Source organism: Durio zibethinus, chromosome 2, assembly GCF_047325235.1.
Source record: "Durio zibethinus cultivar Kanyao isolate XHJ-2024 chromosome 2, ASM4732523v1, whole genome shotgun sequence".
NCBI classification, from domain to species: Eukaryota; Viridiplantae; Streptophyta; class Magnoliopsida; order Malvales; family Malvaceae; genus Durio; species Durio zibethinus.
Window position 1 is genome coordinate 5,316,754 of NC_143163.1, and position 27,970 is coordinate 5,344,723.

At 35.8% G+C, this 27,970-nt stretch overlaps 1 protein-coding gene across 9 annotated transcripts; it reads right to left on the minus strand.

Annotated features, from left to right (window-relative positions):
* Positions 1-86: 86 nt before the first annotated feature.
* LOC149519916 (serine/threonine-protein kinase TOR-like) lies at positions 87-27,215 on the minus strand. 9 transcript variants are annotated; one of them, XM_089747421.1, is made up of 57 exons: positions 26,961-27,215; positions 26,409-26,747; positions 26,257-26,331; positions 25,917-26,089; positions 25,302-25,400; positions 24,808-24,967; positions 24,552-24,695; positions 24,239-24,408; positions 23,946-24,150; positions 23,679-23,873; positions 23,399-23,551; positions 19,034-19,155; positions 18,866-18,965; positions 18,625-18,720; positions 18,261-18,391; positions 16,773-16,875; positions 16,513-16,698; positions 16,302-16,394; positions 16,136-16,171; positions 15,950-16,048; positions 15,759-15,857; positions 15,466-15,628; positions 15,017-15,141; positions 14,840-14,892; positions 14,209-14,332; positions 13,916-14,101; positions 12,546-12,698; positions 12,322-12,474; positions 11,722-11,793; positions 11,495-11,629; positions 11,327-11,388; positions 11,057-11,154; positions 10,179-10,288; positions 9,932-10,105; positions 9,783-9,848; positions 9,122-9,190; positions 8,916-9,026; positions 7,666-7,806; positions 7,453-7,578; positions 7,131-7,296; positions 6,750-6,964; positions 6,325-6,531; positions 4,951-5,064; positions 4,657-4,860; positions 4,316-4,396; positions 3,847-3,921; positions 3,707-3,773; positions 3,462-3,622; positions 3,105-3,278; positions 2,855-2,983; positions 2,684-2,767; positions 1,904-1,965; positions 1,757-1,829; positions 1,480-1,614; positions 893-1,066; positions 551-816; positions 87-261 (listed from the first exon to the last, which is right to left on the minus strand). In XM_089747421.1, exons 1-57 carry the CDS (start codon positions 27,078-27,080, stop codon positions 243-245), a joined length of 7,425 nt encoding a protein of 2,474 aa, XP_089603547.1. In that variant the 5' UTR covers positions 27,081-27,215; the 3' UTR covers positions 87-242. The 9 variants fall into 9 exon arrangements, with proteins under 9 accessions (XP_089603547.1, XP_089603543.1, XP_089603559.1 ...); XM_089747417.1 differs by having other exon boundaries at positions 18,866-18,968; XM_089747433.1 differs by lacking the exon at positions 7,666-7,806.
* Between the last annotated feature and the right edge of the window lie 755 nt (positions 27,216-27,970).

Below are 27,970 nucleotides of genomic sequence, written 5' to 3' on the forward strand. Positions count from 1 at the left end.
TACGTCTATAAATCTAAGCTCTGGCCAATTAGAATCTCTACAAACCTCACAGATATCTCTTAAATCAGACTAACGTACCCAAAAACTGGCAGGAGAAAACTGCTCAAATTCTATTAATTTAAAATGCCTACACATGGCTAGAAAGACGGGTTAAATTGAAAAAAAAAAAAAAATACACCTATTTACATAAATTACAGATGTGTACATGTTATGCATAAATAATCCAATTTTTTTTCTTCCCATCACCAAAAGGGACACCACCTGTAGCAAATAAAATGGCAATCACAAGTTAAGAGAGTCGAAGGAGAGTATTCATGTACGTTATGGACACACAGCAAACATATGATTATAAATCATCTACGATTCCTACTTGACACCATCACCAACGAATGACCAACAGGTGTTCTCTAAATATAGAGTTATTCCTTCTTTTCATTTCAACATCCTATGTAAAATAAAAAATACTAAATTATCTTAACAAAAATCTAGCATACATGCACCAAAATGCTAGATATAAGGGAAAGAAGCGGGAAATTGCAAAGGGTCATACCCAACATAGTTCTGGCACAAATTTTCATGCGATGTGGCTTGGATAATTAACTTTTGAACTTGCAGTTTAACAGATAAACCATGTTCCACTTCCCGATTATCTCCAGAAATTAACGTGCTGTGGTCTACTGCATTTTGGATAGAACAGGTGGGTATTGAAGAGCAAGAGGAAAAATCACGTCCAGTAAGTTTGTTACTCATACGAGCCATAACCACCACAGCAAGCTCATTCAAAACCTCATTAGCATCACCCAGTTGATTAACAGCCTACAGAGTGATCAAATTGATTTTAAGCACCACCATGTAACACTGCAGTTATAAAAAATTGCAAAACTTATAAAACCTGAAGAAGTTCCCTCTCACGTGCACCCCGCTGAGGTTGAGCGAGCTCTTTACTTTGAGCAGTTTCTTCAGTGTTTACAACAGCCGGGACATGAGTACTTGCAAACATTGACATTTGTGGAACTTCATTGAAATTGAAAAGACGCCAATTAATGAGAGGATCGTGAACAAAAGCCTGAAAAACAGTTGATTTGAAAGTCAGCTTCCTCCAATTTATGCATAAACAAAGAAAAAAAAAACAGATGTTTCCTTCATGTTAATGGATTGGCAACAATGACAACCAGAGTGCTGTTACACCACTCTTCTCAATGCGATTTCAGCAAAGGCAGAAATGGAATAGATACACATTCTCCTATCAATTATTTATCGTTGTTGTAAAAGACCCACGCCTGAACCATAATTGCTTTTCATTTTTCTTAGTATACCCAGACCCGAACCATAATTGCTTTTCATTTTTCTTAGTATAATTGTGAAGATCACCACAGCACGATTAACAATCAACAAACTTGCCCTTGTTACAAAAGCTCTACTGGAGCAAAAAAAAAAAAAGGAAAGGACAAGAAAAATTTAAATTCCAGAAGTTCATACCTCCATCATAGCCATAACACTATCCTTATTTGATCGGAGAACTTGCATCACATTTTCACATGTTGAACGGAAATTGCCCTCAATACCACTGACTTCCATGGCTTTGACAAGCATTCTAGTCAAACGGAAAGGAACCTAAATGAAGAATAACACAACAGACATTAACAAATTGTAATCCCATAGTTTTGTACAGAGATAAGGTACAACACCCCCTCCCCTTCCCCTCAACCCAAAAACAATGAGAAAAATAACTTGGCAATTGTTTGATCAGACATGCCTTTTCAGGGAACTTTTCCCGGTTCATAGAGGCTTCAAAACAGTCTCCAAAATCTATGTGCAAGATCTTTCCACTGCAAAACAGTATCACTACTATAAAATATAAATCTTTGATAACTAATACACTTTCTTCCTGTTGTTTTTATACCTATAGCGGTGCAGCATGAGATTACTTGGGTGACGATCACCTAAGCCAAGGAGGTAACCAACCTGAAAAACAAAAAGCCATTTGTCGTCAACTTATATAGAATCTTTTAATTAGGACACAATCACTATGTATAACATAAGTTACGGCTTTGATTTACAATGAAGCTCAATATCTAATATAATATCAACACTTTACTTTCTACATGTGCTTAGGAAGATAACCGGACCTACAATCTAAGAAAAGATCTCCAAATACATCTGTGGCCTTGGGATACCACTGTACTACATTCAAAGTAAAAATGGATAAAAAAGCTCCATTTTTTTTCTCTAACATTTAAACAACTCTGCTACTTCTTTTAATTTAAAAAAGTTTCTTAAAAGGAAGAATTGTGTGATAGCATGTCATATTACTAGCACAAATAAGCAGGAATTGAAGTTTTACAGCAAACTCTTTCTATATAACCTGAGATGTATTTGCATTGAAATTTCTTCATTTTGCCAAATTGGGATAATTTACAAATAATCAATCGATTTATGGAAAAACAAATGAAGACACTAAACACTAGATTACTTTTCCAGTTTATATGAGGCCAATGTGGCTACAAACAAGTGGCAATCCAAACCTTTTATCATTAATCACCATAGAAAGAAAAGACAATTTGATTGTATACAGGGATCCAGTACTCAATTTGTTGAATAAAAAATAACAGTGGCAGTCCCCTTTACAGCCAGACTCTTGCAGTAATTAAGGATGGACCAAAATACAAGTTAAAGTACATACCATGCTCATTACAGCTAAACTTCGGGTATAATTTGTCCTCCTCTCTAGCCACACCTCAGAAGTACGACTTTTTAACCAAAGAACCTAGCCAAAGCCAGATTTATAAAGTTCAAAATCAATCAATGTGACAGGAATAATACTAGGATACAGAAGAATGTTAAGCACACATACTCTGCACAGGTCATTTCCTTCAGTATTTTCTAGAGCATATTCAAATACTTCCACTTTAGCAATAAGTGGTAAATGGTCATAATCCGGTGCAAAACTTAGCATACATTTGTGCTCTTGATTTAGAGTGATCTGAAACCATGAAGCACGTGTAAAGTTAAATGTGATCTTTACGCTATAAAGCCACCAGCTATAAGCAAACATATTATTGTTGGGCTAACTAAAAGAAAGTATATGATGAACTTCAACAAACCCTTCTGGCATCTCTGTATTCCCTTATAAGGTGGTGTAAGGTATCACAATTAGGGACCCATCCAATCAACCCGCTGTTTGGAGATAGTGGTATGACAGAATATCGCTGAATAGACAGATCTTTCTCTGCAGTTTTTCTAGAGTTCTCTAGCAGAGTGTTCACTAAGCCAAAAAGCTGACATTTTGACCAGCAAGGGATATCAGCTCTCAGTACATGAATTATGCAAAACAGTAAATTATAGTTTTACTCAAGATAGCAGAATCAATGTAAGCCTCTAAACACAGCACATGAACCATAGAATCAACTTGCATGAATGTGAAATACAAAAAAAGAAACAGACAAGAAAGCAGAAAATACCTGCATGACACGTTCATCCTGGCGAAGATCTTCATGTCCTTTTAGTAAGAAGGCATACTCTTCACCATCACTCCCATGAATAGTCAATTTCCGAGGGCGCTGTTTGGAAGTTATGACATCAAGCTGACGTGCAAATGATGAAATAGTTACCACTGGCAATTCTGAAAATTAAAAAATGGGTTGTTTTTAGTTAGGCCACTCAGATTTATACCAACACATCCATGTAAAACAACCATTAAGCTTACCTGCACGATATGTCCCAGGGACTGCGAGCTCCAAATCACGGCATTCTACCAACTCAGGAGAAACAGACTGCAGCATGTACAATGAAAAGTTATGAGTCATTGCATTAACGAATTGTGAAGAAATATAGACTGATACTCGCCTGCAGGTCCAGGGTAGTAAGACTTTGAAGTTGTTTGTCTATCCTCCTGAAAACATGATAATAGAGATCCCATGCCTGATGAATTCAAGAAATAATTAGGAGATGTCCCATGCTTCTGGTAACCCACAGGCAAAAAGGAACAGATGAACCACCAATATATTCTTTCTAATTAGCATCCCTATTTTGACAAAAGAGTATCTATAATAGAGGGAGACCTCAAAGGACAAGCCTAAAGCTAGACAGCTTCAAGCAAGAGATTCCACGTAAGTTGGTGACAAACCTGCCCCGAATACAAGCACAGGTAAGGACAGGCAATGTTACCCCCAAAATTAGGGAATTAACTTGCCCCCAACCACAAGTATTAATATTGCTCACAAAATGCACAATAATTTCTCCTACCAAAAGACCACCTTGGAAATGACTGGAATATATTTCAAATCCAAGAATTTATTCATTAAACATTTTGTACCTGAGTAAGCTCAGCATCTTTTCCAGTTCTCTTATATTTCATGCAGCATTCATACGCCTGTGACAAGTCATGGTGGTATGCCTGCGATACAATGAAAATAAAATGAATTAAACGGGCAAACAAACTGAAAATCTCCCAAAATGCCAGGTGGATTCCAATATATCAGAAAAAAAATATGGCTCACAGCTCCAAAAGTATACGACAACTAGGTTGGGAGTATTCACTATTAATGGTGATAATATGATCTAGAATTCCATAGATTGAGCAGAATATGCATTAGTTACTGATCAAATCCTGGGTGGGAGATAAGCTCGCTAACAGCAAAGAAATAAAAAGAATACCTCTATGAATGCTCTCTCTTTTATGGTGGTAGTGTCCCTCCTAGCCCCTTGCTCAAGCATCTCATGTAATGGCTCCAAGACTTTCAGCATTCCTTCAATGTTATGTTCACCAAAGTATAGACGACTAGCTTCTTCTAGTGCCTCATGCCATGATTCATGCCAAAGTATTGCAACCCTGAGTAGTTCCTTTGAAACCAGTTGTGCCTGTGTAAAGATCACATGTACTTATAGATCAAAAAGCTAAGGGAAATATAATAAAGAAAGTAAAATATAAACTTATTTTAATTAGTTTACCTGATCTACAAGTACACCACTGTGCTGACGCACTTTGTCAACCACTTCTTGTGCTGCTGCTTTGCGTAAATTGCTTATGGATTTACATGCAACGAGAAGAGGGTACATAAGAGCCTGTAACAAGAATTAAATCAGTCTAGCAAATGAAAAGGCTCAAAACAATTTGAATCGAGGCAGCTACAGCAACAAGAGCTCCAATTAAGTTACGTAAAGATGTTCTCAGCATCTAGTTTCTTGCATTATACTATGCAACAGACAAACTGATGTATTCAATTCAAAACAGGTGAAATTCAAGTGATTGAGTAGAATTTCGTAGGAACTGCAAAAGCCCTCACAAGGTTCGACAAAAAATAATAATAACAATAATTTCCACCACCTAACCGTAAAAATTAAAAAAAAAAAAGAGACCATCTTCCCCCCAGGGTTTGAACAGATGTGCTATTTTTCAATATTTATTGGAACTCCCTATTTCAACACTTTCCATGCTATACTATATTCATCAAATATTATAACTAAAACGATCTTAGTCTTGTATGAAAGGTGGCCATAATCCCAAATTTAGAAGAATGCTACTCTCATGAGATGGAATACTAATCTCAGATTAATACTATTAATTAATGTTGTGAAGTAATTAGGCTAGACCAGTAGGCCATATTAAGGAGGCACTAAGAGGATGTTAAAATTTTCTCTTCCTTTCGAAACTAATTTTGGCCATCTATCATAATTTAGAGGTCAGTGGGAAAAGCTTAGTTTGTCATGGTTTTTGAGGCTGTCCAAATTTAAGTATAACAAGATCATCCCCTTTTTTCTTGACTAATTCTGGATACTTGGCACAATTTTTAAGTCCAGCTACAGACTTGTCTTATTAGTTACAACACATTCTGCATACTCCCAACTTGCACCATAAAACTCCCTCAAATCATTTGTCAGTTTTAGCTCTCATTAGCTTTCATACTTACTACCCAACAACCAGAACTCTCCCATTTTCCCACACAGTATCATTTCCCCTTGTCTTGCATCCTACCATATCCTCTCATCCTGTTTATCCACATGTGTGCACTATAAATACTCCACGTTGCCTCATCAAGTTCTCATTCCTCTCTTTGCTCTCTCAAATTCCATTCATTACTCATATGCAACATTTTCTCACCCCAATGATACAATTTCCCATGACAAGAACCCTCAACCACAACTTCCTATAACATACATATCACTTGAAGCACATATAAATGCAAATTAACAACTCTTCCTTGGACTACCAAATAGTAAGGTAAACAAATCAGAGGAATGCAAGATTTAAAATGTTTATACTTTACTCAGCTAACACACTTAAATGATAAATTTTGAAGCAGAACATAAATAATCAGGGCAAACCTGGGGATGAATTTGTCCGATTCGCACCAAAAGTGATTGTATGAGTTCTCTCACAGCATGGTTATTTGAATGTATTCTAGCGATTATTTGAGGTAAAACAACCAGCCATGTGTTAATATTAACAAGGGCAAACCCTATCTGTAGGGCCTTTTGAACGTCTACAGTAGCTCCATGGTTAAACCACAAGGTAAGAAGGCGGAGTATATCCTGAAAAAATAGCAGAGTTAAAGAATAATGCTTAAAAAGGCTCCATAAAGTCATCAAGCAGCAGTTAATAAGGTAAAAAAGAAAAGGTCAGATCTCAAAGAAAACAAAGTGAAAGAAAATTATGACTGCAATCATTAAAGAATTCATGCTATTATTAAGCCTAAAGATGATCTAGTATATACATAATTTTAAAATAACCCTTTTTCCAGTCAATATACCTGTAGACTGTCATCGACACCTTTTGCATTTGCTGCACATGCTATTGAATGAAAATATCCATTGACAGCAGCAACAACATACTGAGAGGTGATAGCTGGAAAGCCTCTTAAAGTATAATGAGACATGACGGCTGTATTGAACAACGCCCATGCGTGCCATGCTTTTGCCCATTTTGTCGCACATTGAGTGGCGTTCCTAAATGCCGAAAGGATCTCTACAAAAAATGACCATTTACCAAGGAAAAAAATTGATAACAACTTCATCATTTAAGAACCCAAAAACAATGTCTCCTTTTTTCGCTCCAATAACCAAGTAATTTGATGAAAAATAGGAAAATATACTGCAAAAGGATAAAATGTCAAGTTCTTAGTATTAACTACCTTGTATAGAATCGTCATCCAATCCAGGTGAGAGTGTCCACTGCCAAGATCCAAGTTTACGATACACACGGGCCAGCAGTGGAACATTTGCACTTGTACCGCCCATCAAAGTAGTTGACGGAATGGATTGAATATTTGGGGAGATTGAAAGCTCTCTAGCCAAATTCTGTGACAGTATTTTGTCAGTCGGGTAAAGTGACTACTATGAAAATGTAACTTAGAAATAAGTAGTACTGAATGCTGCAGAAAGATGTACTTATTTTATTAGATAATGCAAGAAAGGCTAGAACAAGGATAAGTGCACTTGGCAGAGTGGATATACCTGCAGTCTGGCAAATGCTTCCTTTCGCTTAAGATCATCTCCAAGCGACCATTGGTATTTCAAGTAAGCCAGCATTACTTGAGGCTCATGATATCTTACACTTTCAGCAGATGTTTCCGGATCATACTATGTAACATTCAGAACAAATTCAAAGTAAGAAAACAAACGTGATTTTGCATTCTGGAAGCTTCAGAAAATGCAAGCAGTAGAGACCTGTAAGAGCTTAATTAAGGTAGACCTAGCCTGACTAATCCTTCCGCTCTTTCGACAAATAAGAGCAAACTTGAGCCAGGTTTCAATGTTGTCTGTTGGAGGTAAAACAAGAGCTCTAACAGCCAAAAGACCTTGCCAGACCTACATATTTGAACATACAAGGAACCAACTCACAAGCATGAGGAGCATTTGATACATTGCAGGGGAGAGAGTATAAATAAACACCAAACTCATTCCACTTAAGTAAATGCAAATACTTTGGAAACATAATGAAAGTGTTCACATTTGTTTCTACCATATCATATGAATACAGCCATAGAACACAAATCAGAATTCCCTAAAACCCCTGCTCCACCATCTAAAACTCTTCATGTTATAACTTTAGCAACAAAAACATTTTTTGCTTTGACAAACAATGACAATAAGAGTTAATACTTGTCTATTTGAAGATTAATTGAGACACGTATCTCCCATTCTTCATTGGTACACAGTTTCCTGTCAGATATGAACAACCAACCACAAATTACGAAAAATTTAAGGCAGCTTTGTCATCCTCTTCCAAACCAATCAGCTTTCTGCTAAATTTTAACTAGAAACATCAGTTGGAAACCCACGACCCCTCAATCTAACTACTTAATCCAAGATATTTCTGATGACTCATCATCAAAATTGCTGATTTACACTGATAGCTCTTGGCAGAATTATCTTCTTCCCTTTCAATTGCCACTTGGTCACAACAAAAGATTACCACCATCATACAAAGCTGTTTGATAGAAAGCGACGCATGTCATAATACAACTGTCAGCAAGGTATAGATTGAGGTGCCATCGTAACTGAAATCTAAACTATTAAATCTTCCAATGCAGATCTATGCAGCCCAAAAAATGTAAAGCTAGAGCAAAACAAGAAGGCTACAATAAAAAGAGGGGAGAGTGGCAGGGCAGACAAAGAGATTCCTTGAGAAATAAAAGAGCCTAATGGGATTCCATAGAAAATAAGGTTCAATTTCACATCCCTACAAGACAACCTTGAAGAATAGGACACTCAAACTGAAGTAACAATTGGAATATCCTTACATTAAAGGAAAATAACTGTTATTTAAAAATAAAACACAAAAATAACTTTTTCTTTCAATTCAATTCCCCCGATAATAGCTTCATAATATTTGACATAGAAAAATCATACATGGTGTAGCAATAGCAATATCCATTAAGACAATGGTAAACACTTTTCCAAAGTTAATAATTTACCTCGACATTACGTTTTGCTCCCTGTATCCGCTGAGTCCACATATTGCGAATTAGGGCACGCCGCCGTTCAGCAACTGGGTTTACCACAGGGAGAGTGCAGTAATCTATGACCTACAATAAATGATGATTCCCAAGTATCATTCTTGCTTACAGAAAAGAACAGCTAAAAGCAGCAAATAAAATCTAAAAATGTATGTAGAATGAACCTCCTCGAGTTCTGAAAGCTGCTGAACACGGACCATATTGCTGTAAGCACGCTCATAGCTTTCCAAAACCTAAAGAAGTAGGTATTAGAAATCATGAAGTCCAAATACATGAATTTGTAAATTTTCATAATCAGAAATCAGAATGGTAACTTTCAAGGTACTGCTATAGAAATAAACCATTATTAGATAAAGCATCAGGTTCCCTAAACCAATAAAAATTCTAAAGTTGTATTAAATAATTTCATCATTTTTTATTTCATCTAGTGAATGAGCCTTACAACAGTCATTGCCATACTGAAAAAGTCAGAGAAGAAAAAACCTAACGTTCTTATGCTTTGGTGTGTCAAATCCAAGTACTCACACAACAGAAAAGGTCTCGAAAAGGGGGAGGGGGATTTAACTATATCTAAATAGTGTGTTTTATTTTCCCTTCAACTATTCTGGAAGCAGGAGGGTGCAAGTGCTGTGAAAACTAAGAATATGAGACAAAATTGCTAAAAACGAAGGCAGATGGAAGCATATAAAATGTTGGATATGTTCCGTAAACTGAAAAGTAGCAATTTCAGTATTCACTAACATAAAGAATGAAATAAATGATGCAAAAGAAAAGCAAGCAAGTAGTTCCTCAAAAAATCTAGTAAATTGGAGTTAAGAGACTAACCAAAGCAGCAAGCTCAGTCGCTAGGCACTTTCTAGCTCTCTCAACATACTCGCGTGCCTCATCATACTGAGAAATGTATATAGAAATAACTGACATTCACGAGAAATAATAAAAGTAACAAGAGTAAGAGTATAGGCTAGAGAAAGTACCTTCCCCCTATGAACTAACAGAACAGCTCTGAAGAATGTACCATTACTGCTTCCATCACCACTAGCAGCAGTGTTCCCTAAACCTCGAAGTTTAGTCTCATCACCATCATCTAATCGAGACACATACTCTGCCATTTGATCCCATTCTCCCATGTTCCAAGCAGCATTTGCAGCCTAGAAAAATATACTAATGAATACAAGCATGATATAGAAAATCTTGACATCTACAACAACATAAACAACCAACCATTGGTGCCATTTCCAAACGAGCAGAGGGCTCAGCTGGAGTCCAATAATCTTTGCACAAGTTGTTAAGCTCTTCCCATCGAGCCAAAGCAGCAAGGCATCGCATTCGTCCTGCAACAGACACCACATTAAAACATTCAAGAAACTAATATAAACTAACATAGGAAGTAAAGTATCTTTTCTAAGCTCAAATAACTATGACGTAGAAAAAGAATATGTGAAAATTTTACTTCAGAAAATGAAAACCCAAATAACTGTTGATAATTTGATATATTTACTGGAACCTTACTAGGGCAACCAACAATAATTTCCAGGCCAGAAAACTCACGGTTTTTTTTCTTCTTTAAAAAAAAGGTTAAGAGAAACATCATATTTCAGCTTCTTAAGAGCTAACTTGAATACAACAAGTGGAGTGCTTTGTCTATCAAAAGTACCTTCACAGAAAAAGAAAAATACTGACCCCTAAATATGCCCAACCACTTTTTTTAATATTTAAAACGAAATTAAACCATCAGTATTCATTTTGCTACAGGAATGTGATTCATAGTGTAAATAGTGATACTTGTCTCACACTGATCAAAGTCAAGAAGATTCTAGCTCTTGCATCATATTCTTTTAATTTCACGTAAAGTTCCACACTCAATCCTAAGTTGGACAATGTGTAAACAATAAGAGTGGTGAAAACAGTTTTCTCATAAATAAAAATGGTGAAAAAAATAACTCAAATACATCATAAAGCCTTAACATATAACTGTATCCCACATAAACAAAGAGGAGTTCAAAATATATATTCTCAGACTACAAAGCGTCAAAAGCATGCAAATATTAAAAGAAAGCGAGAACCAACAATTAAACGAACCATCATGCTAAAGTTAATACCTAGGGTAGCTTCTAGAACAAGATGCGGGCTTGAAGCTTGATTAGCTTTGGCAGTGTATGCCTTGAGGGCATCATCCCATCTCTGCAATTTTTCATACCTAATAAACACAAACATATGTAATTACATTTCCTTCTTTTCCCCTGTTTTGACAAGCCTATGTATTTAAGGCACTATGAAACAGTAACTCTGGGAATGACAAGCAGAAAACTACAGCAACATAAAAGCTCTCGTGAATCAGTTAAGCAATAGGAAAATCAAGTGTCTAATACCATGACTCCTTCAGCTGAACATCCAGATGTTGTTGGGCATACGTCAATATTCCAACAGCAGCCTAAAAAGATTACAAAATACAATTCAGACCCTAATTCAAAGATAAAATATTAGGGACAATGCAGTAGTTATTAGAAAAACCACACACAGCATACGTAGTTATTTACCTCATGCTGGTGTAACTGATTATTTATGTGTATGAGAGCTTCAACTACAGCAACAGGGTTAGCATCCATCTTCTTGGAGCAGGCACCTTCGAATTCCATTTCTTTGTAGTGTAGTGCCTTGGCAAATGCTCGACACTGATTTGTGAATATGAAGAATAAATCTTTCACCATATAAAGGACATAAAAAATTGCATAGTACAGCAAAGCTTTTATAAAGGAAAGCACACCTTTTCAGCAAGTGCACCAAGAAGGCGGATGTCTATAGGAAGAGGTCTTTCATCATGTTCCATGAATTCAGCCTGAAATGATCACATGCTTGTTTTAAACAAAAGAAATTTGTAGCAATGGCTTATGACCAAAGCAGGGAATTAAATTGTTTGAGGGTAATGTATTTTAAAGGTTGAAATACATTACATTCTCTTTCAAATGTATAGTATCCAGATTGCCCCAGCAATTAGGTTATATATGCTAGTTGCAAACTTACAATTGCATATTGGCTAAAGAAAAGGGGCTTCTTTCTCACATGACTGCTTACATGTTGCCACCACAAGTTGATTTTACTATAAAGATTATAATATTGTGCATGAAGCAGTTATATAATGTCAACTCTTTAAACTATGGAGAGATCAAGAGTAAAAAACAACAAAATAATATTGTATGCAGCTTTAAAGTGAATCCAATAAACAAACATTCCCCTATAAACGGATGTTGAGAAAAAGAGAAGCTCATGCATTATCTAATAGCTTACATTAAGTACAAGAAAAGAAAAGGAAAAAGAAATCAAACAGCTTGCATAAACAAGGAAGAAATTGGCTGAAGGGACACACCAAGTTAAGAAGAGTAGCCAAAATTTCAGGAGGGATGTTTGGAGAAGAAAATGCCATCTCCAAACTTCGAACTAACTGCCTCTGACTAGACTCATTCAGTTGAGACCAGCAACTAACAAAACCAGCGGCAAACAACTCACGCCCGACAAGAGGCTGCCAAAGGAGCAGATTAGGAACCTAACTCCAAAGTAAAGGATATACAAACATAAACTTTGTAAACATACCTGTAATTGTGCAAGCCGAGCACAGGTTCGTAATGCTGGAGAAGGAGATTCTTTTAAAAGTTCAATGCTAAAATGCCTCATCCATTCTGCCCAATCTTCTTTGGTACTGCGCTGAGAAGCCTCTCCAGCAGTGCGCAACCGACCATCATTGACCTATATACAAACACATTTTTTCTTAGACAAGGCCTTTAAACCAAATGAATTAATGCACATGAGATAATTGTTTACAAAACAAAATAAAGATAAAGCGAATTGTAACTTGAAAGCAAAATTCCATCAGTATAGAGTCTAAAATAACCAACAGAAATACCAAATTTTTGTGAATCCAGCATGCATACACCATAGAGAAACTATAAAAGATTAAGAATGATGTATAAAAATTGTCAGTGTTCGCATCTGCCGCAATAAACCAACAAGTCAGAAAATTATGTAAAACCAGTGCAAAATAGCTTCCCCGTCAGAAGCTAACAGCAGGAACAGCAAAAAAAGGTCCAAGCAAAATCCCGCTTGACTGGTAACAATCAAGTATTTCTACATTTCAAATTTGTAACAACCCATAGGCATCAAGAAAGAAAAAGTATAAAGGGGTGGCTAACTCTCCAAATAAATTGTAGAACATAGTTTGATTTAAGAAAACTCAATCTTTCTATTCACATGTGATATGCTACATAGCAGATGACTGGCATCTAGAGGTGGCAAACAGGTTTGGGTTTGGGCTAGTCAAGTTATTTTTTAGACTTTATGGAAGATGTAACCATTTTAGAATGCTTTTTGAGTTTGAGTTCAGGCTTCAGGTTATGCAGGTTCGGGCCATTTAGGTTTCAGATTTACTCAGGTTTGAGTCTTTAACTTTTTTTCCATGTAGGATTCATGCCGGTTTGGGTTCAGGCTTTCTGGGCAGGTTTTCAGGTTCAAGTTTTTATTCTGCCATCTCTACCCCTACCACATTAAATTTAATATTCCCAATTTACATGCCGATCATGCATTCATTTTTATCCAAGTTTTCCATATAAAATGTTCTCTATTACAATGCCATCACAATATTTTAAAACAAAGTAGCATAGCTAGAAGCCTGGTCCTGCCAACAAAATAAACTCAGTCCAGTACATCCTTAGGGTAAGTCAATCCAACACTGACTATATCACGATCATGCTTACAAGTTACAGAAGATTATAGAAACTTATCCTAAATGGAAATATTTAACAAGTTTTAACTGATATGTACAGAAGATAATCTCCAAGTTTCCTCCTCAACCTAGCATCTCATTTCTACTTGACAGTATCTAGACATGTTTAGGAATCTTGATGAATAAGATATGCAGAAAACAAATAATATAAACAGCCCATCATACAATCAGAAAAGAAGGATACCTGGTGGCCTCTAGGATGTCTTTGCATGTCACTCCCATCTTCATAAGGATCATTTTCCACATCATTTAATGGGTCACTAACAACCTCCACTGGAAGTCGTCGACTTAATCTTTGTGTCACGGAGCTCCCCACAATTAATGGCTCACGCCGCCGTAAATGGCCTTCAATTTCCTCAAATTCTTTATGCTGAAACAAATGACTTTTGATTAAATTTGACCATGTGAGGGAGCGCAGAGTGCAAGTCTTCCATGCAAATAATAATTACAAAGTAATGACAGGGTAAGAAGCAATACCCGCAAGCGGTGTCGCAACAAAAGTTTGTGTATCGATGGGATAAAAATAGTGAAGTCTTCTCCAAGGGCATGAGCCAGACAACAAAGTGCATCAACAGCATCCTTACGGAGCTCATCATTTTTCCTGTAAAAAAAAAATATTTATAGGTATAGCACATACACATAGCAAGGTACTTTCATGAAGCCTCTGATGCTAGCAGCCCTCTCATGGTTCCGACAAATTAGAGCCATCCATCAGTTATGACCATTAGTGCATCTTCCTAATGTTTGAAACATATTTCTTGGCTCACAGGTTACTAGTTTCCATAGCAAAGTATCAGAAACATTTATAAATTACAAGCAAAAAGTGCTTTGCTACAATAAGTTTCTTCATCACAAATTGTATCCTGTGACAAGATAAACAATCATTTATATTATCCTTTCATGTTTAGCTCGGAAAAACCTGAAAGCAATTTAAATCAAATCATTTCAAACCATTACCACAACACACATTTGGCTCCAAATCTAGATTTGGAAAGATGCATGCACACTAATACTCCTGATAAAAGGCAAGTGATAGACCACATATAAATCTGAAAAGGCAATTTTTCTATATGCATACAGTGTTAAATGAAAGGAACAGACAACTCACCCATCTAAAACTAGCTTCAAGTGATGCACAAGAGAAGATATGTGACCTGTAACCTAATTTACAAGAATGAAAAAACAAACAGAATAAATGGCGGTTGAATAAAATGTGAATCCACAGGTATTAACAGTAAAACTAAATAATTGATTCTTAAATGTTATTAAAATTGTTGCTACCTACCTGAACACGAGGGATCAATCTTGTCAAAGTTTTTATAGCAGCACGTCTTATCTCCACAGAAGCATCCACTTTAAATAATCGAATAAGGGCAGGAAGAAGTAGATGCATATGTTCATCCAATGTCCCTACATGGTAATCATAATAAGAAATCGTTTATATATTATCAATTAAAGATGCTTAAAATTGGATACATAAGAGCATAACAATAAGCATCAGTTCTTCAAAGTTAACAAATTTAGTTTGGACAACAATAGGATAATGAAAGCTTCATAAATAAGATCGTCTAGAATGAAATATGAAAATTCCACTTTAATAATTTTATAACTTGTAAACTAGAGATTTATAAAGCTATATTCAGATGTTTATTCTTCTTTCAACATACTTAACCAGCACACTTGACATGTAACATGCAGCATTACACTCAAGTCCCAGAAGTGAAGAGTACTAACCACCAAACACTTCCAGGGTATGGAGAATGTCAAGAACATAGGTGTAATCATTGCAACGTTCTGCATCACTCAAAACTTGAATGCAACATGGAAGAATAGCAGGAAGATACTTTCGGAATTCATCATTGAGAGCTAAGCAAAGCTGCTCAACTAGATGCAGTACCTAAGCAAGAGAGGTAGGGAAAGTTTAAGAGATAAGATCACAGCACAAACAATAATAACCAAAACAAGCAATCTAACCATCAAACTGCATAACAAATTATTTGTACCCGTTAGCTAAAAAATAATCATACCGGAAAACCATGCGAAGGGCGATTATTAGCTGGCAAGCTGAATGATGACCATAATTCAGAAATTAAAGATAGCAGATCCTGTAAATATTTACGAATATGCTGCACAAGCACATCAAAACCTCAAAATCAAATGCCAGAAGAAAGTGAATGTCAGTTACATGTGTGAAATTAATCAAGACATAAAAATATACCTGACGCACAATCGACACAAGGGTACCCAGCTTCCATGTTATAAAATCCTTCAGATGATCATCACATGTACGAACTATCAGAAAGAGTTCAGGTAAAACCTACAAAAAGAAAGGACAATTCAATAAATCAACCGACAAAAACACAAGCATAAAAGCTAAACTGAGCTAAAAAATTAATCCACAAACCTTTGGCAAGTATGGAACACAACCCAGACCCATCGACTAACCTCACATAAAAGAAAAATCAATGACTCAGAGAAGTTAAAAATAACAAACTTTCAAATAAATAAGGACTATGATAAATATTGAAGTAAAAAATTAAATAAAAAAAAAAATCCATTACTGAACATACCTTGAATATAAACATAAGAGATCCAACCACCTTTTGGTGGTAACTGGCAAGAGAAGGATCCCTAAGGATTCGCATGAGAGAATTGATAGCAACCTAAAAACAGTTATTTTACCCAAAAAAATAAATAAATAAGAGTTTCAAATAGAAACAGACAAAAAATGTTAAAAGAAGCAAGCAAGCAAGAAGAAGAGTAAATTAATCTGGGCACTACAGTGGAGTAATAATCTTCAGATGTAGCAAATGATGGCCGAAGGTCCATGGGTAGTTCATCCATTGATGATGGAATATGTTGACCAGAATCACTGGCAGCACGCGTAACATCTCCATGTGACCCAGGAAGGCTTTGCTGATTTCTTTTATGTGCATGGGGATCCAAAGCACCCATGATACCAAGAACCTGGAGAAGAACAAAGTACTCAGCATCAGAAAAAAGCTACACAGTTAACTAATGTAGAGTTCAAGTGCAACTACCTTTAGCACTTCTCGTCTGGTAGACCACGCTAACTCACCATGCAACAATTTCAAAAGCAAGCCAAGTAACTGTGGGTATTCATTATAAGGAGCTATGACATACCTGTAAAATCCATACAGGAAAATCTTCTAAACACCATAAAAAACCCAGAACTAGCAACCATTCTAACATAATACATTCATAAGTTACATAATGTGGATTTGGAAGAAAGTTCCTCTGACAATTCCATTTACAAGCATCAAGTAATAAGATGGAAATTGTTTAAGCTTAACGTTAATGATAATGTGACCAAAAGATGCTGCAAAGAATACAGGGAGAGTTACACCATCTTATTGCCAAAAATACTAGTTGTAGATATGGTACCATCAAGCAAATTCTAAGTTTCCTTTACTGATCTTTCCTAAGAAACTTCATACAAAGAATATAACACCTCCCTCTCCTTCAACTTCTGCCTTAGCAATTTCCTTGAGAGAGTCCTTTTTATTGAAGCAAACTTCCCAAATCGGTAGAATTTTAAGTCAACTGCACATCTGACACAGGAAGGTCATTCCACCACAAACCTAAGGCAGTTAAACCTAATAGGCCAATCAGATGGGGGACTTGTGGAAATCTAATCTTCATTATTACTTGATTAGTTGACTTTGTGTATTTTAGTTAAGTCTATTATTTCAGAATAAGAAGTGATTTGGGTAATTACACCAAATCCATTAGATATTTTCCTATTATGTGTAGAGAGTAAATTACTCCTTTGATTAGTTGTTTTAATGCATGAAACTCTTGGGTTTTAAGGCTGAGAATATTCAGTCTTTAGCCTATATATTTTCACGCAATTCTAGCATTGTAATAACAAAAATATGGAAAAATAAAATAGTTTTATTCTAAAGATTTCTTCAGGACTAGATAATATCTACAATATATAGTTGGGAAATACATTCCAGTGCTCCCTGATGATAAGAACTAGAATGAGGTATCATGTAGGAAATAATTACAGAATTATAATAGTTCCAAGATTGGGCAACGAATGATGAATCATATAGAGTATAAATTACATGAAATTTCTAGCATATCATGTGATCAGAGAAGTAGATATTAATTGTTAAAAAAAAATAAGTCAACAAGACACCATGGCAGATCTGTAATGGCTTTTAAGACTTGGAAAATACTATATCTTTTTCATGAATTTTGTCAAAAATAAGCATTAGCCTTCAAGCTTCTATCTTAAGCTGCCATGCTGCATTGAACTCTTAAAAACTGAAAAGATAACTTAGGGTAAAAGCATTGTCATGATCATTCCTTATACATCTGACCTAAAATGCCTAATGTTTCAATACATGCTCCACAAGGGGAGGCCCTGGGATGAAAAGTTTTCAGCATGTGTATTAGGAAAACTGGCAAAGAATAGGTTATATATTGCATTCAAACCAGAGAAAAAATAACAATCAAAATGGTCATACAGACTGCAAAGCAACATAAAATGTCCTACATACCCAGTGCTCTGTACAACTTGACCAAGAGTAGAAACAGCTACTTCACGCTTTGTAACAGCTGCTCCATCCAATAATGCTTCAACAATTAAAGGCATAAGTTCTGGTATATATTCTCTCATTGCAAAACCGCCCTAAAATAAGTCACATCCCAAAAAAGAATAGTAAGAGAACGTGTTATACAAGGAACGTTGTGATTAATTACACAGCAACAAAGCTAAGATACTAATCCAACAGTACTAATTTAACACAACTTATAAATTCACAGTTGATGCAAACACAAACTTTTCCTAGGTCTATCAAAACAAATATATTACTACAAGAATGGTGTTATGTGTAAAAGCAAAGAAACAGAAAGTTGACCCACCACTCTAGCAAGATCTCCAACAGTTACAAGAACTCCACTGATAATACCATTATTGGCATTGACTCCAGTGCCCTCAAGTAGTCGCTCCACAAGAGCCTAGACAATAAAATATTCAATATCATGAAGACAGAACCACAATTAAGGAAACACCACCCACTCCCCCCCCAATAAGAAAAAGAGCTACTAGAAAAGAGGAAAGCAGAATGAAAAGAACTAAATAAAACCGCATGACAAATTAAACCTTGTGCACTGGGGCAATATATGGGAGTATTAGTCGTTCACAGTTGCGTATTAAACAACCAAGCAACTTGGCACTCTCTTCTCGACATTTGTTATCTGCACTGCTGACAATGCAAGTGAAGTCAATAATCGATGCAGCATAAAAAGGACAAAAGTTCTTTTTGTTTACCTTTGCCTTAAATGTGTCAATAACTGTATCAGATGACGACGGAGTGCTGGAAGAACGTATGCAGGATTTTTCTCTGATAATCTTCCACATACTGATATAGCATATTCTCGGACATCAAAATCCTATAGCAAGAGAAACATTCTCTCTATTCATAAAAGTGCAACACAAAGTAATGCAAAAACTGGAACAAAAAGCATAGCTTTTTTAGCACACAGTAAATGTTGGCTGTCCGGATTAGAACCCCACAACTGACTTCCACGAGACTATCCTTAATCTAAGCAATATGCATGTCTCCACACTTTTTGCAAAATTCATTTCCAAAAACAAAAGTGAATATGAAAATATTAATTTTTTGGAAAAGACAGCACCTAGAATGTTCAGTCAAGAGTAACTTTGGAAAAGATAAAGAAAGACAGTGGATATTGTGGGAAAACACTTATTTACAGTTGGTTGTAATCTTGTAATCTGTTTATTTATATTTGTATCTCTAGAATTAAATATTTGTATCCCTAGAATTAAGGACAAAAAATTAGGATAGACAATCCCTCAATTATAGGATTAGCTTTTTAGGAAGATTTAGTTTCCTAGTTTAACCCCTAGTTAGTTGTATATAAACACAAGGTTTTTGTACAATTCTTAATGAGCATATTTTCAATATACATTCAGTTTCCACACTAATTTATTTCTTAGTTTTTCCACATGGTCTCAGAGCTTTAGGCTCTTCTGGGGAAGCAAAATTTTCAGCCTTCATTATTGACTTATATTTTCAGCCTTCATTGCCGAATCCTGTTTAGGCCTTCATTGCCGAACCCTTTCAAAGAAAGATATCACTACCACCTAATTTGAGGAAATATCAATTGGCAAAATCACTAGAGTACTACAGATGTCTCGAAAACAAAGAGAGTTCGACAGGCAAGAGAGTGAAAAGCTGAGAAACTTATTAAAAATCCTTGAAAAGCCTACTGTGGTATGTTCTTTGGGTAAGGTCTCTAGTTCAGGTAAAGCTTATGATTCTCATGGATTAAATGTCTCGGTTAAGCCTATTACGAGTTCTTGGGTCATTGACTCAGGAGCCACAGACCATATAACACATTCCTCACAGAAGTTTAGTACATATACCCCGTGTCCTAGTAATAAGAAAATTGTTGCTGCAAATGGTTCACTTACTACAGTGGCAGGATTAGGAGATATTCTAGTTAATCCCTCGTTTGTTCTAAAAAATGTTCTTCATATTCCTGGATTGTCTACTAATCTGATATCTATACAAAAATTTACCAGAGATATGAATTGCAAAGTGACTTTTTATCCCTCTTATTGTGAATTTCAGGACCAGAGTTCGAGAAAGATGATTGGAATTGCTAAGGAGAAGGATGGACTATACTATCTTGAGACATCAAATAACACAAGTAATATCAAGAATAGTTTACCTTTGTCATTTCTTTCTGAAAAATCTTCCAATAACAACAAAATCTGGCTTTATCATTTTTGTCTTGAACATCCCTATTTTGGAACTTTGAGAAACATGTTTCCTTCTTTGTTCAAAGGATTAAATGTCAAATATTTTCATTGTGATGTTTGCGAACTTGCAAAGCATAGACGTGTGTCTTTTCCAATTAGTAACAAAAGAAGTTTTACTCCCTTTTACTTGATTCATAATGGCATTTGGGGTCCCTCTACAATTCTTAATATTTCTGGTGCAAGATGGTTTGTTTCATTCATAGATGATTGTACCAAGGTCTTTTTGATTTTTTTACTTAAATCCAAATCAGATGTGAATAGTGTGTTTTTAAGCTTCCAAAACATGATCCAAAATCAATTTGGAGTGAGAATCAAGAGATTTATGTCCGATAATGCAAGAGACTACTTCAACCAGAGTCTATCCACCTATTTCCAAAAAGAGGGAATTATTCATGAGTCATCTTGTGTTAATACTCCATAGCAGAATGAAGTGGCAGAGAGGAAAAACAGCCATTTACTAGCCACAACCCAAGCCTTTCTTTTTCAAGCAAATGTACCTAAATCTTACTGGGGGGAAGCTATTCTTACTACCACACACATTATAAATAGGTTACCTTAAAGGGTTTTGGGATTTAAAACTCCTATGGAATTACTCTCACAATTTTATCCCAACCTCAATACCACAAACAATCTCACACCTAGGATATTTGGTTGTACATCATTTGTTCATGTTCACAGTCATAACAGGGGAAAGTTGGATCTAAGAGCGATTAAATGTATTTTTGTAGGGTATTCCTCAACTCAAAAAGGATATAAGTGCTATCATCCTCCTACCAAAAAATTCTATGTGTATGCAAATATCACTTTTGAAGAAAGTAAACCATTTTTACTCAACCTTATCTTCAGGGGGAGACTTCATTCATGGAAGATAAGGATAAAGACTTCTTTTTGCTTGATTTGTCCCCTTCTTCAACGTTTACACCCATTAATTCTTCTGAGTTGAAACCTGTTTCTGCTATGCCAAACTCAAACACTGAATTTGAGTCTGAACCCATTCCAAATACAAAAGATGTGACAAAAGATAATATTGTTCTTGATTCTATGAAGGAATTACAGGTGTACTCAAGAAGGAATGTTCCAGATCCTGAACCAGTGCCAGTCCAAGAACTTGATCCTAACTCTAGAAATGAGGTAACTACAGTTTTTGACTCTGTTTCTCAAAATACGCATGAATCTCCTAAAACTATAACTAGTGATTATGATCTGCCTATTGCTATTAGGAAAGGAACCAGAGAATGTACTAAGCATCCATTAGACCCAATCTCTAATTTTGTGTCATTTGAAAAATCTCACCATCCCACAAAAATTTCTTGTGAGCCTAAACACTATTTCTGTTCCAACTACATTATTCAAGGCATTATCCAGTGAGAAATGGAGGCAAGCCATGAAAATAGAAATGGAGGCCTTTGAGAAAAATCAAACATGGGAACTGGTAGAGTTGCCTAAAGAAAAAAATCCAGTGGGGTGTAAATGGGTTTTTTATGTAAAATACAAGGTAGATGGTACTACTGAAAGGTACAAAGCCAGGTTAGTGGGTAAGGGCTACACTCAAACCTATGGAGTGGATTATCCAAAAACCTTTGCTCCAATTGCCAAGTTGAATACAGTTAGGATTTTGTTATCATTGGCTGCAAATTACAATTGGCAGCTTCAACAATTTTATGTAAAGAATGCTTTTCTATATGGTGATATGGAAAAAGAAATATATATGAAGGTTCCACCGGGATTTGGAGGTCATCTAGAAGCAAACAAAGTATGCAGCCTGAAAAAGACTTTATATGCCCTTAAACAGTCTCCTAGGGCTTGGTTCGGGAGATTTGCCAAAGTGATGTTAGCAATGGGATATAAACAGAGTCAAAGAGATCACACATTGTTTATCAAGCACTTTGATTCAAGGAGAGTCACAGCTCTATTAGTGTATGTTGATGATAAAATTGTAACTGAAGATGATTAAAAGAGAGAGAATCTCTAAAACAGTGTTTGGCTAGAGAATTTGAGATAAAAGAGCTAGGGAGATTGAAGTACTTCCTAGAAATTGAAGTATCTCACTCACGGCATGGTATTTTCATCTCACAACAGAAATATGTGATGGATCTCTGAAGGAAACTGCAAAGCTCACATGTAAACCTGCAAAAACCAGCTTGAGGGAAAGTGTGGGAAAACACTTATTTATAGCTAGTTGTAATCTTGTAATCTGTATATTTATATTTGTATCTCTAGAATTAAGGACAAAAAATTAGGATAGACAATCCCTCAATTATAGGATTAGTTTTTTAGGAAGATTTAGTTTCCTAGTTTCACCCCTAGTTAGTTGTATATAAACCTAAGGTTCTTGTATAATTCTTAATGAGCAGTTTTTCAATATACATTCAGTTTCCACACTAATTTATTTCTTAGTTTTTCCACAGATATCAGACACAATGTCTCATTTGGGAAAAGTTAATGATGATAGGAACAGTGAAAGTGAAAAAGACAAGACTTACCAGTCAGAAAATTTCAAGTCTTTATCCATGGAAAATGTAGATAAACACTATTTTTCAAATTGGAATAAGAAAAAGCATACACTTATTAATTTTCTAATTTCTTATTTAAACAACATCATTACCCCAGTCCTGTCCACCATCATATTACCCCATCCCTTTCGTCTAGATATCAAGAATGTAAAATCTCAGAATTAAGATGATAACATTCTAGTTCTTTTATTTCATAATCCAGCAGCTCAATATTTAAGTAAAGAAAAGCCAGCCATCAAGACAATTAATAGTCCTATATAGCAATGATGAATTAAAAAAGAGGCATATAAAAAATGAAACTTTCTTGAAAATGTAAAATTGGATTAAATTGCACCTCATCATTTAAAGCAGCAAAAACTGCACTCAGACTATCAGCCTGTGCTAAAAAATCATCAAAACCTCTATTTCCATGGAGAGAGGAAAATATCGAATGGCGAACAGTAACATCAGCATCTGCAACAGCTGCAATGAGTAGCTTCTCTACAAGCTGTGCAAAACCCAATATTAATTTGTAAGCAAGAATATGAATCAGAAAGATTATGACACAGATAAATATTATTACATTAATCTCATCACAACTATTAATAACTACTAATTAAAAAAGGCAAACAAACCTCCTCAACAAGACGCCTTCGCTTTCCTCCAGCTCGGTTTGACCGAGTGGAACCAAATTGTGGGGATGCAATACAAGAAAAAGAATTTGCAACTAATTTGCAACAGCATAAAGCAGCATCTTTTCGCGTGGCTCCATCCTCATCATCAAGATACACAACAACTGATTCTCTAGCAAACCCAAGAAGTTCATGTCCCTAAACCATTCAATATTTTAGTGCTCAATTACGGTTTCCATAACACATCCTGTATAATATAGGTATGCAAACCTTGAAATTAAAACGAGCAAGAGTCTGCAAAGCAAGCTGAACAAGGGCCGAACCACTAAGCTCATACACTGGTTGGGGAATATTTGCAGCAGTGCCTCGAACCAAGGCAGCAGCTGGCCTTGCCTGAAAATAATGGGACTTTGAAAGAACCAAGGAAATGCAATCAAGAAGCCGATCTTGAATAGTGGGAAGCAAAGATGGAATACTGAAACAGAACCAATTATTTGTGAAATTAATATCCCCCAATTAGTCTCCAAAAGCATCTGAATACAAGGTCATGGCAGACCACATACCTGACAGTTATTTGCCTAAGTGCTTCAACAAGTGTAGGAGAAAGACCAGCAGAAAACATAACATCAAGGAGACCTCGTACATGGGACTCCATTGCAGGTCCCATGGCTTTTGCAATGTTTCCAACACAAGCCAAAGCTTCAAGCGAGGGTCTACCCTTGCGTGGTGCAATCTGCAGATATAGCATATGTAAGTAAAGTGTTAGAAATCTGGTTCCTTCTCAAATGAAAATAGCAGAAACTTCAAATTAAAAAACACGCACACAAGAATGCAACAAAAAGGGAAACCATTAATCATTAGAATTATGATACTCACTGCATCACGTAAGTGAGAGGTAATTGTCGGCAAATAGCGGACAAGGTCTCCGTCCAAAGCACCAGCCATCTCCCCTAGGGCGATAAACGCACTGGCACGTTCAGCTGGTAATCTTAGAACTGCAAGGATATGTTCCATGCATATCTACAAGATATCACAAGTCCAAATGCACATAATTGAAGTAAAAATAGCCACACAAAGAGTTCTCCATGCCAGTTATAAAAACGTTGTTGTATAAGGACCAACATTCACTAACCGTCAAGTAGTTTGTTACAAATCTGTCACGCAGGAAATGAGCAATGCGAGGTAGTAATGTAGTTATGCTAAGGCGAACAAGCCGATCACGATACTCTAGGTATTTAAGCACAATGTCAGCAACTTCTCTGTACCTTGACATCATAAATTCACCAGTGTTCCTGACCAGATTAAGTTTATCCACATCAAATACTAACATCAATCATATAGCAGAGGTAAAAGACAGGTACTTGGCAAGAATGTTGCATATTGATGGCACACAAGCAAAATACTCATTCCAGTGTACCACTAAACAACACATACACAACTATATATCATTTCATATGGCACTCAATAAAATATTTTTCCCATATGGAATAGATAATATTCTTTTTTTTTGGGGGGGGGGGGTGGGGGGGAAGGGGGGAACAAATTGACTCAAAGCTAGAAATAAAAAATTACTGAAGCCAAAGTCATTTTTCATTAACAAATAATTTTTAAGACAATCACACCGACCTCAAAAGCTCTCCAACAGCAAGCAAAGAACCATGTATACTATGAATAGGAGCATTTTTCCCCAATCCATCTTGCGTAGCCTCAAACATTCGATAATACCTGTTAAACACCAACAGTTTAACATTGAAACTAACAAAGAGCATTTGAAAATTTAAGTTCAGAAGTTACAAAAATGAAAATTACAAGAAAGTAGACAATAAACCTTGCCTCATCTACAAACAAAAAAAAAACAGCATCCAAGGAATGTAACAAAGCCAAGCAGGCCTGAACTCCATGAAGATTAGCCCAGTACAAAGCACTAATACAGCAAGGCAAGTTATAATTCCTCTACTCTTGAGTTTCTTTGCAATTTAGTGAACATGGTCAGACCAAGTAGGAAAAGGGGAGATTTCATTCAAAAAGAAGGATTTATAAAAATCAAGCAACGGGAACCGCAAATAGGAACTCAACTCAGATGACCAGAAACTAAGAAACTATGACAAAAAGTTTCTACATACGTTAATTTATTTTTAAAAAAAAATCTTAAAGCTAGGAGTGCTATTGTTGCTATTTAGCTCAAATTTATGAAAAGAAAAAGAATGAGAATGCCAAAACTTCATAAATTAATAAACTAACCACTGCACTCGCCAACGCGTCTCACGTTTTTCAATAACACGAAGGCACGCTCGCAATGCCTCCACAGCACGCTCACGAACAGCCAATGTTGGATCCCTCAATGCAACCCAAATAGCATCAACAAATTCAGGCACATGAACATTGAATACAGTAGAAGCATTTTCAGCCATTTCCTAGTGTAATAAAAATGCAAATCTAGATTCAATAGAATAATCTTTTTCAACAAATATAAACTAAAATTCACTTAAACAATATACTGATTTCCCATATAAAATCAACAAATAATCCCTTTCAAGACACCAATTCGTAAAGAATAAAAAAAATCCCACATCAGACTCACCTTCAAAATTAAGACAGCAGCAAAACGGCGATACTCCACTCTCTCCCCATGAAGCCACTCCAGGGCAGTTTTGATCTGAGAAATAGAGGCATAGACTTTATTTTCTTTCCCATTGAATTACGCTACAGAAATTAGGGATGTCCTCAACAAACCTGAAACTCCACTTCATCTGCAGTCATTGCACCACCAGCTCTAGCTAGGTGGCCAAGAACTTTACTAGCAAGGACGAGTATTTCAGGATCACGCTTAAACTCGAAGACAGTCCGCATATAATAAGAAAACTTGGAAACCTTAGACGCATTCTCCCCAAGTGCCACGTCTATCAACTCGTCAATGGCTCTTAAAGCTCCCATGTTTTGTGCAACATCGCTACTTTCCAATAGGCTCGAAATTCGATCATATAACAGATCCATAAAACGGGAAAATGCTTCCCCGCTAAGATCACGAGCTTCTTCTTCCAAATGCTTTTTCAATGCTAATGGAGCTCCTTCCTGTTCACAATAATGCAAAGCCAAAATTAAACTCCCTTCAATGAAATATAATCAATTGAACTGTTGAAGTAATCTTATTATTGATGGTTTAGGGTTTACAAATACTTAGACAAAAGCCAAATATTCGCCCAAGGAATTTCGAATTGTTTCCACTTTCCAGAACTCTACAAGAGAACAGAGAGAAAAGCATGGGACTGAGTGGAAAAAGATTACCCTAGGGTTGCCACGGGTGCAGAGGTTGGCGAGTATGCGGTTGAGCGTTTCGAAGCTTCCGCCAGCGGGGCCAGAGGCGGCGGGCCCGCCGCAGCGGAGGTTCTGTAAAGTCGACGCCATTTAACACCTCCCTCGCAAACTGTTGAAAATCCAATCCTAAAACCCTAATCTATAGTTTATTGTTTGAAATGTCTCAGATCTTCGCTCAAGGCATCGAATCCAACCACGCTCAAGAGAGAAGAAGACGGCAGTAGGAAGAAAAAAAAAAAAAAAAGAACTTTCCCAATTAATAATAAAAATAATGACGTTGAACGTACGCGTGGATTGGGTGCACCACCAAAATCTCAGCTTGACAAAAGAAACAGAGCCCTTCTGGCACTTTCTTCACCTCTGTATTTCTTTTTCTTCACAAAATAAATTTTAGTGACGGTAACATTTAGCTCTGGATGGTTAAAAAAAAGTTTACAATCGCAGTCGTTGCAACCGATCAAAAATTATTTTGCTTGATTGACACGGTCAGCTACAACGAATTTGTCTTGTACGGGCACCTGCTCTGCCCATTGGTAAAATTTTATAAAAATTAACTTTTTATAATAATAAAAATTGGTAAAAAATTAAGATGATATTTATGAATATAAATTTCTAATTAATATTATTTTTTAAATTTAGTAAAAATAATTTTTAAATATAAAATATTATTTTAAAATGAAATTTTTTCATTTTTTAGTTCACCCTTTTGAGTGGAATATTAATTAGTAATTGACACATTAATATTGCATTTACTTTATGATCCCATATTGTAAAATTTTTTTTGGGGGCAAATTTAAAAAACTAGGTAATTTTTATTTATGGTAAAAATCAAAATTTCACAACACCATAAATTTCATTAATATTAGATGATAGTTGAAACATAAATAAAATTTTAAGGTTGTTTGTTTAGTATTGCCTATTTTTTCAAAAATTTTGTTTCTATTTTAGTTTGTTTTGTTTCTAAAATTTTAAATATGTAA

Bases quoted from the DNA above. Each gene is read 5' to 3' on its own strand.
- LOC149519916 (XM_089747417.1), bottom strand. From the start codon at position 27,080: ATGGCGTCGACTTTACAGAACCTCCGCTGCGGCGGGCCCGCCGCCTCT. The intron at 3,623-3,706 runs GTAAGCTTAATG...TTTAATTTTCAG, and splicing joins CCCTGGGACATATCGTGCAG to AATTGCCAGTGGTAACTATT. The intron at 2,984-3,104 runs GTTTGTTGAAGT...TCATGGTTTCAG, and splicing joins AATACAGAGATGCCAGAAGG to ATCACTCTAAATCAAGAGCA.